General features: G+C 45.3%; 1 protein-coding gene across 1 annotated transcript in view; it reads left to right on the forward strand.

The window, feature by feature from the left end:
- LOC137370338 (urea transporter 2-like) overlaps positions 1-12698 on the forward strand; it is a 157387-nt gene that overhangs the window by 77833 nt on the left and 66856 nt on the right. The window contains exon 4 of the mRNA XM_068032707.1: positions 5207-5399. Coding sequence (XP_067888808.1) covers positions 5207-5399 — 193 coding nt within the window. The remainder of the gene's footprint in view (positions 1-5206; positions 5400-12698) is intronic.

Raw genomic sequence — 12698 nt, forward strand, 5'->3', positions numbered from 1 at the left:
TTCCTACCATATTGGATAATCTCACATTTCTCCACATTGTATTCCATCTGCCAAATTTTTCCCCACTCGCTTAGCCTCTCCAAACTCACTTGAAGCATCTTGGCATCCTCCTCACAACTCACACTTCCACCTGGTTTTGTGTCATCTGCAAACTTGGAAATATTAAATTTAATCCCCACATCTAAATCATTGATATAGTTTGTGAATAGCTGGAGCCCAAGCACTGATCCTTGTGATACCGAACTAGTCACAGCCTGCCAATTCAAAAATTACCCATTTATTTCTGCTGTCTGTTTTCTGTCCGTTAACCAGCTGTCAATCCATGCCAGTATATTCCCCCCAATCCCATGTACTCTAATTTTGTTCACCAATCTTTTGTGTGGAATCTTATCAAAAGCTTTCTGAAAATCTAAATTTACCATATCCACTTTCTTTTGGGCCTCCTTATCTCGAGAGACAATGGATACGCGCCTGGAGGTGGTCAGTGGTTTGTGAAGCAGCGCCTGGAGTGGCTATAAAGGCCAATTCTGGAGTAACAGGCTCTTCCACAGGTGCTGCAGAGAAATTTGTTTGTTGGGGCTGTTGGACAGTTGGCTCTCCCCTTGCGCCTCTGTCTTTTTTCCTGCCAACTACTAAGTCTCTTCGACTCGCCACAATTTAGCCCTGTCTTTATGGCTGCCCGCCAGCTCTGGCGAATGCTGGCAACTGACTCCCACGACTTGTGATCAATGTCACACGATTTCATGTCGCGTTTGCAGACGTCCCCCTTATCTATTCTTCTAGTTACATCCTCAAAAAACTCCAACAGATTTGTTAAACATGATTTTCCTTTCATAAATCCATCTTGACTTTGCCCAATCCTACCATTATTTTCTAAATGTCCTGTTATCACATCCTTTATTATAGATTATAGTATTTTCCCTATGACTGATGTTAGGCTAACAGGTCTATAGTTCCCTGTTTTCCCTCTCTCCCCTTTCTTAACTAGTGGGATTACATTTGCCACCTTCCAATCTGCAAGAACCATTCCAGAGTCTACAGAATCTTGAAAGATGACCTCCAATGCATCTACTATTTCTACAGTCTCAACATTCAACAGTGTCGATCATCAGGTCCAGGGGATTTATCTACTTTAAGTCCCATTAATTTCTCTAGTACTATTTTTAAATAATATTAATATCTTCCAGTTCCTCATTTACACTAGTTCCTTAATTCTCCATTATTTTTGGGAGGTTTTTTGTATTTTCCTCCATGAAAACAGACACAAAGTATGTGTTTATCTGCCATTTCCTTATTCCCCACTATAAATTCTCCTGACTCCGCTTGTAATAGACCCACGTTTGTCTTTGCTAATCTTTTCCTTTTTACATACCTGTAGAAGCTTTTACAGTCAATTTTATGTTTCTCGCTAGTTTACTCTCATTCTGTTTTCCCTTTCTTAATCTTTTTCTTGATCCTCCTTTGCAGAATTCTGAAATGCTCCCAATCCTTAGGCTTACCATTTTTTGACAACTTTATACACCTCTTCCTTTGCTCCAATACAATCCTTTATTTCTTTTGATAGCCATGGTTAGAATACTTCCCTTGCTGGGTTTTTCTGCATTAAAGAAATATATTTTTGCTGTTTACTATATATTAGTTCTTTAAATGTTAGCTATTGCCTGTCTATCATCATACCTTCTCACATAGTTTCCCAATCCAACATAGCCACTGGATACAACAAAGGCTATGGGCCCTGACAACATCCCGGCTGTAGCATTGAAGGCTTGTGCCCCAGAACTAGCCGCACACTTAGCCAAGCTGTTCCAGTACAGCTATAACACAGACATCTACCTGACAACGTGGAAAATTGCCCAGGTATGTCCTGACCACAAAAAGCAAAACAAATCTAATCCAGCCAATTAGCGCCCCATCAGTCTATTCTCAATCGTTAGCATAGTAAAGGAAGGTATAATCAACTGTGCTAACAAGCGGCACTTAGCAACAACCTGGTCACCGATGCTCAGTTTGGGTTCCGCCAGGGCCACTCAGCTCTAGGCCTCATTACAGCCTTGGTCCAAACATCTCCAACAAGAGAGAATTTTACCATCTCTCCTTGACGTTTAACGGCATTACCATCACTGAGTCCCCCGGCATCAACATCCTGGGGTTCCCATTGACCAGAAACTTGACTGGACCAGCCATATAAACACTATGGCTGCAACAGCAGGTCAGAGGCTGGCAATTCTGCAGCAAGTAACTCATCTCCCGACTTGGAAAGCATGTCCACCATCTGCAAGGCACAAGTCAGGAATGTGTTGGAATACTGTCCACTTGCCTGGCTGAGTGCAGCTGCAGCAACACTCAAGAAGCTCAACACATCCACACAACCTGCTTTATTGGCACCCCATCTACAAACATTTACTCCTTCCACCACCAAAGCACAGTGGCAACAGTGTTTATCATCTACAAGATGTACTGCAGCTACGCACCAAGGCTCTTTAGACAGCACCTTCCAAACCCGCGATCTCTACCACCTAGAAGGACAAGGGCAGCAGCTGCATGGGAACACCACCATCTGCAAGTTCCACTCCAAGCCACACACCATCCTGACTTGGAACTATATCGTCGTTCCTTCACTGTCGCTGGGTCAAAACCCTGGAACTCCCTTCTAACAGCACTCTGGGTGTACCCGCACCAGATGGACTGCAGCAGTTCAAGAAGGTGGCTCACCAAGGGCAATTAGAGATGGGCAACAAATACTGGCCTTGCCAGTGATGCCCACAAGTGACGAAACAAATTTTAAAAAAAGGCTTCAGGTCACAGAATATCACCTGCTACTATATCTGGTCCTGGATACAAAGTACTGCAAAGGCAGTAAACATGTTGTGACTTTTGTTTTTCATGCATTTTATGCTCATCAGGATCATAACGCTGAGAAATAAAGAACTTTCCATTTGGAGCATGTAATGTCAGCTTCAAGAACACCTAGATCAGGCATAGCACGGTTACACACTGTTCTAATCTACCTCTACTCCAGCAAACTGAACATCACATTAGTTCCCAGTCAGTCATTTCCCACACCAGTCATCCTGTGGCATCACTGGGAGAAATTGCCAACCCCAAATGGCTTTGTACTGGCACTGGTCTGAGCATGGTAACTGTAATATAACAATGCCCTTAAGTTCTTCCCTTTAAAACTGATGGGATGATTTTCTCTGGATACTTTTGATGTTAAAGAGTTTCCAAAGTGGCCAAGGTGGGGTCTTAAGTTGAATTGCCGGTTTTATGCAAGATGCCATGTCAGTGAAGGAGTTGAATGGCAGCCTGGAGGATTGCTAAGCAGCTGATTGCCACTTGAATTGTCTGTTAGCACTCATTAAGCAGGCTACATGCTATTTTGGGGGCTAGCGAATGACCTAATGTCCTCTCCTAACATGGTGCAGCCGATTGGGAGCAAACTAGTTATTGCAGAGGATTTCAAATGCTACTTCAAGGTATATCACATTTTAGTGTTCGCCTGGTGCTGGAGGCTTGAAGAGGACTTTTGAAACACATCGGGAGGTTTCCTGGACAATTTCTCAAGACTTCACCGACATTCTTATAATCTGGAAATTCTCTGAGCACTTCATCTAAAAAGAGTAAGTGCTGTGCAACTCTACCTTATTGGACATAATATAGGAGTCACAAGGAGAAAGGGCATGATTGGTCATCAGCATCTTGCGAGGAGACCCCTTTGGTCTGCAGAAGGAATGGCAGGAGGCCAGGCAGAGTAGCACCAGCTGCTGCAGGAGAGAGGAACAGAAGGGTGAGATGGACTCCTTCCACCCTCCCCCCAACCATGGATACAGCACATCCCTCCTTCTCTGTGCCTCCAGTGCCACAGCCGAGAACCTGTGTGCCCTCTCACTTGAACCCTGAGCCATCCTAAAGCAAGCTGTTATATGTCAGCTCACACACTGCACATATTCACTGGAAGTGGGTACCTGAAACCCACATATACTGCTCCATGAAAACTGTTTCTAATGAGAGCTTGAGTACTAAATTGGCAGGAGCCTGCTTTAGCACCTCGAGGCGAGTTCAAATTATAGTAACCAGCAATTAGGATCAAAATTGTGTGCTAAACCCAGACTTCCAAACAAACTTGTCTTATTAGCACAGCATCCATTAAGTGCCTGTTTTCACCCTTTCACCAAAATAATGCCCATCATGTTCTATCTCTGCACAGAAAACAATGAGTTCAAACATCGACTGCTGTTCCATTCTGTATGATTGGCATGGCTGAGGGAAGTCCAAAGATCACACCTGAGGTTTTTATAATAAACTACATTTGGGTTTCATTTGCCTCAAAATTATGGGTTCCTATAGTTTATCTACCACTGACAGTTAACACATTCTTAATGTTACTTGCAGCACTAATATTTTAATACAATTCCGGTCATAGCCAGAGAACCTTCTGCTTTGGCTTCTCCATCATTACCTTCGAAATCTGCCGAGGATCCCATCCTATTTCTCATCTACGTGCTGCCCTTCATCCTTGCCTTTGTTAGCTTCAGACTCAATTATTCCAATGATCTCTCAGCCGGCTTCCCACTTTCCACTCTCCATAAACATCAGCTTATTTAAAACTCCAAATCCCATATCCTAGCTCACACTAAGTCCCATTCATCCATCACCCCTGTGCTCGCTGACCCACCTTGACTCACAGTCCAGCTGCGCCTCCATTTTAAAATTCTCATCCTTGTGTTCAAAGCTCCATGACCTCACCTCTGTAACTTCCTCCAGTTCAACAAAGCTTGGGATATATCTACACTCCTCCAATTGTAGCCTCTTGCACACATCCTATCTCCATCGTCACACCACTGGCATTGTGCTTTCAGCTGTCTGGGCCCTAAACTCTGGAATTCCGTCCCTCTCTGCCTCTCTACCTCTCCTTGTTTAAGATGCTCCTTAAAGCCTACCTCTTTGACCAAGCTTTAAGTTGCCTGATCTAATATCTCCTTATATGGAAAATTTTGTTTGATAACGGTCTTGTGAAACACCTTGGGACATTTTACTCCATTAAAGGTGCTGCTTAAATGCAAGTTATTATTGTGATGCAATGCACAGCAAGTTGATCAGAATGAAGAATTTTCTATTTCCTAACCTTTAAAAAGGCATACCTCTCATTTCACAAATTAAGCTGGTAGCCAGTTCACATCTGCAGTAACATGATTTTTTTTTGCAGCCCTGTGCTTTCAAGTGCCTTGGCCGCTGTGATGGAAAAATGGGATCTGCCTGTTTTCACGCTGCCTTTTAATATTCTTCTGTCAATGTTTATGGCTGCAACAGGACATAGCAACCAGCATTTCCCCCAGGTTCTTATTCAACCCATGACTGCACCACTAAACACGACGTGGTCAGATCTCAGTGTTCCAATGGTAAGCAAAATTATACTACAGAATCTTATCTACCTCATTATGGAAACATTCATTGCTTTCAGGACAAGTACATATGAGGACTCCAGCAGCATTAGATATTTGCAGCAAAATATTACTACAGATTGGACATCCAAAGAGCGAGGCTGTGAATTGTCCTGGTATTTGGACAATAAATCTGAATATCATTTAACTGAATCTCGAATAGAATATTTTCAAAAATGTCCAGTTTTCAGACAATTCCGGTTTTTGGACAGCCAGATTTTGGGCATCCAACCTGTATATGCAAAACTGATTAATTTAAAATCCTTTTCAATGCCTATGTGGTATAATTCCAGATTTTCACCTGTTTGTCTCTGTTGTGATTGAACATACTGCATTTAAATAGCACAGACATATTAATCCATGCCTGAAGTTTGCTGGTATTTCAAAGGTTAACAATTTTTCACTGTACAATTGCTTCAGTTATAGTACTTCCCTTTTCTGGCTATGATTTCAAAATGTTTAGGTTAACTACATCATTGGGCTGAATTTTCCCCACGGAGGCGGGAAAAAGGAGTCGGGTCCACTGACTACTTCTTTCAATGTAGTATACTGTATTCGCTGCTCACAGTGTGGTCTCCTCTACATTGGGGAGACCAAGCGCAGACTGGGTGACCGCTTTGCGGAACATCTCCGCTCAGTCCGCAAGCAGGACCCTGAGCTTCCGGTTGCTTGCCATTTCAACACTCCCCCCTGCTCTCATGCTCACATCTCTGTCCTGGGATTGCTGCAGTGTTCCAGTGAACATCAACGCAAGCTCGAGGAACAGCATCTCATCTACCGATTAGGCACACTACAGCCTGCCGGTCTGAACATTGAGTTCAATAATTTCAGAGCATGACAGCCCCCCACTTTACTTTCATTTTTAGTCATTTTTAGTTATTTTTTTTCCTTTTTTTTTTGGCATTCCTTTTTACATTTTTTACAATCTTTTTTTGTATTTATTTCAGTTCATCTTAGTTTGTTCAGTTTGCTCACCCACTGTTTTTTTCAGGTTGTTTTTCTTCAGGTTTGCACTTGCTGATGTTCAATATTCAGTATATTCACACCTAATCTGTACTAATGCTTTGTCTTTCAACACACCATTAACATATTGTTTGCCTTTGCTCCGTGACCTTTTGGTCAGCTATGTGGCCTGGTCCAATCTGCACCTTCTCCTTTGTTATCTCTTGCCCAACCCCCACCTCACTTGTTTATAATCTGTGACTTTTCCAATATTTGTCAGTTCCGAAGAAGGGTCACTGACCCGAAACGTTAACTCTGCTTCTCTTTCCACAGATGCTGCCAGACCTGTTGAGTGAATCCAGCATTTCTTGTTTTTGTTTCAGATTTCCAGCATCCGCAGTATTTTGCTTTTATTTTAGTGTTTAATTCACTGCCACTTCTCTTCCAGGAATGCCTACCTTGAAGAAGTTCTACTCTTCTCTCCGACGGGATTTTCGTTTGTCTCTTTTACCTTGTTCACCTTCATTGCTTTCTATTTCCCTCCTGGTGTTTGATAAGGTATCTACCAAAACCCGTTTTCACAGCCACATCTCCTTCCTCAGTGACTGTCTCCGGCTCCGACTGATTCCACGTGGATTCCAACTGCAGTTTCACCCATCATGCTTTGAAACCACCCAGGATCACAGGTATCTCCGAGAAATACAACGTTCCTCGGACTGCTACTCTCGCCGCATCCTGAGATCCACACTCAGTGCTATGCGCCGCCATATGCACACACTGGACCTCTCTCTCCAGCAGCACCGTCTCACCTTATCTCAAATCTGTTCTACTCCGCAGTTTCATCTCATCTTACGTCTCATCCGACGCATTAACAAAAAACTTTTTTTCTTCCTTTCAGGTGTTAAGGAACGCAAGCTCCAGCAGCTGATGGGGACTAATGCCCCTCCAGATCCTCCTTCCGCTTCACTTCCCTCTGACCCCACCCCTTCTGATCTGACCCCTTGCCGTGTATTCACTATACCCTCTGACCTCCCCCTCTCTGATGCTGAGCGTTCTGTACTCAGCAAAGGTCTCAGTTTTATCCCCTTACGCCCCCACCTCAATGAATTTCGCGCTCGGCATGACGTTGAGCTCTTCTTCCGTCGCCTCCGCCTCCGGGCTCACTTCTTCGACCAGGAGTCCTCCCCCCGACCAGCAGACCCATTCACCCGCCTCCAGCATTCTCCCTCTACCTGGACCCCTCACCCTGGCCTCTTACCCGCTCTTGATCTCTTCATTGAAAACTGTCGGCGAGACATTGGTCGTCTCAATTTCTCTGCCCCCCTCACTCACTCTAACCTGTCCCCCTCTGAACTTGAGGCACTCCGTTCTCTCAGGTCTAACCCCGACATGGTCATCAAACCTGCAGACAAGGGTGGTGCTGTTGTTGTATGGCGTACCGACCTCTACCTTGCAGAAGCTCAACGCCAACTCACAGACACCTCTTCCTACCTCCCTCTGGACCATGACCCCACCACCGAACATCAAGCCACCGTCCAAAGGACTGTCACTGACCTCATCTCTGGAGATCTTCCCTCTACAGCTTCCAACCTCATAGTCCCGCAACCCCGGACAGCCCGCTTCTACCTCCTTCCCAAAATCCACAAACGGGACTGTCCTGGCAGACCCATTGTGTCAGCCTGCTCCTGCCCAACTGAACTTATTTCTTCCTATCTAGACTCTATCTTTTCTCCGCTGGTCCAGTCTCTTCCCACCTACATCCGTGACTCTTCTGACGCCCTACGTCATTTTGACAATTTCCAGTTTCCTGGTCCCAACCGCCTCCTCTTCACTATGGACGTCCAATCGCTCTACACCTCCATCCCCCACCAGGATGGTTTGAGGGCTCTCCGCTTCTTCCTGGAACAGAGGCCCAACCAGTCCCCATCCACCAACACCCTCCTCCGCCTGGCTGAACTTGTTCTCACATTGAACAACTTCTCCTTCAACTCCATGCATTTCCTTCAAGTAAAAGGTGTCGCTATGGGTACCCGCATGGGTCCTAGTTATGCCTGTCTTTTTGTGGGATATGTCGAGCATTCTTTGTTCCAGTCCTACTCAGGCCCCCTCCCCCAACTCTTTTTCCGGTACATTGATGACTGTATCGGTGCCGTTTCCTGCTCCCGCCCCGAACTAGAAAACTTTATCAACTTTGCTTCCAATTTCCACCCTTCTCTCACCTTTACATGGTCCATCTCTGACACTTCCCTTCCCTTCCTCGACTTCTCTGTCTCCATCTCTGGGGATAGGTTGTCTACCAATATCCATTATAAGCCCACTGACTCCCACAGCTACCTCGACTACACTTCTTCACACCCTACCTCCTGTAAGGACTCCATTCCATTCTCCCAGTTTCTCCGTCTCCGACGCATCTGCTCTGATGATGCTACCTTCCATGATGGTGCTTCTGATATGACCTCCTTTTTCCTCAACCGAGGATTTCCCCCCACTGTGGTTGACAGGGCCCTCAACCGTGTCCGACCCATTCCCCGCACCTCTACCCTCACCCCTTCCCCTCCCTCCCAGAACCGTGACAGGGTTCCCCTTGTCCTCACTTTTCATCCCACCAGCCTCCATATCCAAAGGATCATCCTCCGCCATTTTCGCCACCTCCAGCGTGATGCCACTACCAGTCGCATCTTCCCCTCCCTTCCCCTGTCAGCATTCCGAAGGGATCGTTCCCTCCGCGACACCCTGGTCCACTCCTCCATTACCCCCACCACCTCGTCCCCGTCCCAGGGCACCTTCCCTTGCAATCGCAGGAGGTGTAATACCTGTCCCTTTACCTCCTCTCTCCTCACTATCCCAGGCCCCAAACACTCCTTTCAGGTGAAGCAGCGATTTACTTGTACTTCTTTCAATGTAGTATACTGTATTCGCTGCTCACAGTGTGGTCTCCTCTACATTGGGGAGACCAAGCGCAGACTGGGTGACCGCTTTGCGGAACATCTCCGCTCAGTCCGCAAGCAGGACCCTGAGCTTCCGGTTGCTTGCCATTTCAACACTCCCCCCTGCTCTCATGCTCACATCTCTGTCCTGGGATTGCTGCAGTGTTCCAATGAACATCAACGCAAGCTCGAGGAACAGCATCTCATCTACCGATTAGGCACACTACAGCCTGCCGGTCTGAACATTGAGTTCAATAATTTCAGAGCATGACAGCCCCCCACTTTACTTTCATTTTTAGTCATTTTTAGTTATTTTTTCTTCCTTTTTTTTTTTTGGCATTCCTTTTTACATTTTTTACAATCTTTTTTTGTATTTATTTCAGTTCATCTTAGTTTGTTCAGTTTGCTCACCCACTGTTTTTTTCAGGTTGTTTTTCTTCAGGTTTGCACTTGCTGATGTTCAATATTCAGTATATTCACACCTAATCTGTACTAATGCTTTGTCTTTCAGCACACCATTAACATATTGTTTGCCTTTGCTCCGTGACCTTTTGGTCAGCTATGTGGCCTGGTCCAATCTGCACCTTCTCCTTTGTTATCTCTTGCCCAACCCCCACCTCACTTGTTTATAATCTGTGACTTTTCTAATATTTGTCAGTTCCGAAGAAGGGTCACTGACCCGAAACGTTAACTCTGCTTCTCTTTCCACAGATGCTGCCAGACCTGCTGAGTGAATCCAGCATTTCTTGTTTTTGTTTCAGATTTCCAGCATCCGCAGTATTTTGCTTTTATAAAAAGGAGTCGGGACTGTTTTCAGGTCCCAAACCTGCCTCCGGTATGAAACTGATTAAAATCACAAATTTCACAGGGATGAGCCCTTAATTGATATGGAAACCCTTGCAGGAGGGTGTTGGTCCAGGCACTGGAATCGCATTTGGAAGCCCGATGACCTGCTCAATGGTTGTCCCAGTGACTTTGTGGCATTGGTTGTATCACCTCTGTCTGGGGTTCCTACCGAGGAGTCAGTAGCCATCTCTTTAAGGGCTATCCCTTGTCCCCCAGGATCCATCCACGTCTTTGGTGGTTGAAGTGAAGATCTGAGGCAGCCTGGACTGGTGGAGGATGAAGGGGGAGGGTGACCAGTCAGAGGTCGTGGTACACACTGGTACCAATGACATAGGTAAAAAGAGGGATGAGGTCCTGCAACAAGAATTAGGGAGCTAGGTAGCAGATTAAAAAGCAGGACCTCAAAGCTTGTAATCTCAGGATTACTCCGGTGCCACGTGCGAGTGAGTATAGGAATAGGAGGATAGAGCAGATGAATGCATGGCTGAAGAGATGGTGCAGGAGGGAGGGCTTTAGTTTCCTGGATCACTGGGTCTGTTTCTGGCAAAGGTGGGACCTGTACAAGTTGGACGGGTTGCACCTGAACTGGAATGGGACCAACATCCTTGCTGGGAGGTTTGCTAGTGCTGTTGGGAGGGTGGGGTTTAAACTAATTTGGCAGGGGAATGGAATCCGGAGTGGAGGTACAGTCGGGGGCGATGCTCAGTCAAATATAGAAGAGAAACTGAGTCAGTCTGGAAGGCAGAGCAAATATAGACCTGTTAAGGCACAAGTGAAAAATGCAAGGCTGGATTGCATCTATTTTAATGCAAGGAGTCTTAGTAGTAAGACAGATGAATTGAGGGCATTGATTAGCACATGGAATTATAATATTGTTGCTATCACAGAGACATGGTTGAGGGAGGGGCAGGACTGTCAGCTCAATATTCCAGGGTATAGAATCTTCAGGCGTGACAGGGGAGGGGATAAAAGAGGAGGTGGCATTGCACTGTTGATCAAGGAGTCAATTATGCAGTAAGGAGGGATGATATCTTAGAAGGTTCTTCAAATGAGTCCATATGGGTAGAACTTAAAAACAAAAAGGGGGCAATCACTTGGCTGGGAGTATACTACAGACCTCCAAACAGTCAGAGAGAGATAGAAGAGCAGATATGGAGGCAAATCTCAGAGAGGTGTAAAAATAATAGGGTAATAATAGTAGGAGATTTCAACTTACCTAATTTTAACTGGGATATTCTTAGTGTAAAAGACTTAGAGGGGGCGGAATTCTTAAAATGTATACAGGAAAGCTTTTTGAGCCAGTACTTAGAAAGTCCGACAAGAGAAGGGGCAGTACTGGACCTAATCCTAGGGAATGAAGCTGGACAAGTGGTAGAAATGTCAGCGGGGGAGCATTTCGGGAATAGTGACCATAACTCTGTAAGATTTAAGGTAGTTATGGAAAAGCACAAAGACTGGCCGGAAATAAAGGTACTGAATTGGGGGAAGGCCGATTTCATTATGATACAACAGGACCTGGCCAGAGTGGACTGGGAGCAGCTACTTGTAGGAAAGTCTACATCAGACCAGTGGCTATCATTCAAAGAGGAAATAGTGAGGGTTCAGGGCCAACATGTTCCTGTCAAGATGAAGGGTAGGACCAACAAGTCCAGGGAACCCTGGATGTCAAGGGATATAGGGGATTGGATAAGGGGAAAAAGGAGGCTTATGGCAGATTCAAAGCGCTGAAAACAGCGGAGGAACTAGAGGGGTAAAGAAAGTGTAGGGGGGCACTAAAAAAAGTAATTAGGAGAGCAAAGAGGAGACATGAAAAAACACTGGCGGGCAAGATAAAGGAAAATCCTAAGGCATTTTATACGTATATTAAGGGCAAGAGGATAAGCAGGGAAACAGTAGGGCCCATTAGGGGAGGCGGTGGCATACTGGTATTGTCACTGGACTAGTAACTCAGACCCAGGTATTGCTCTGGGGATATGGGTTCGAATCCCACCACAGCGGAAGGTGGAATTTGAATTCAAATAATATCTGGAATTTAAAGCTAGTCTAATGGCCATGAAACCATTGTCGATTGTTGTAAAAACCCATCTGGTTCACTAATGTCCTTTAGGGAAGGAAATCTGCTGTCCTTACCTGGTCTGGCCTACATGTGATTCCAGATCCACAGCAATGTGGTTGACTCTTACATGCCCTCTGAAATGGCCTAGCAAGCCACTCAGTTCAAGGGAAATTAGGGATGGACAATACATGCTGGCCTGGCCCACATCACATGAAAGAATAAAAAAAAAAATTAGGGACCAAAGTGGCAAACTGTGTGTGGAGCCGGAGGACACAGGTGAGGTTTTAAATGATTACTTTTCATCAGTGTTCACTATGGAGAAGGACGATGTAGGTGCAGAGATCAGGGAGAGGGATTGTGATATACTTGAACATATTAGCATTGAAAGGGAGGAAGTATGAGCTGTTTTAGAGGGCTTAAAAGTGAATAAAACCCCAGGCCCAGATGAGATGTATCCCAGGCTATTATGTGTGGCAAGAGAGGAGA

The sequence above is a fragment of the Heterodontus francisci genome, chromosome 1 (genome assembly GCF_036365525.1).
Source record: "Heterodontus francisci isolate sHetFra1 chromosome 1, sHetFra1.hap1, whole genome shotgun sequence".
NCBI lineage: Eukaryota > Metazoa > Chordata > Chondrichthyes > Heterodontiformes > Heterodontidae > Heterodontus > Heterodontus francisci.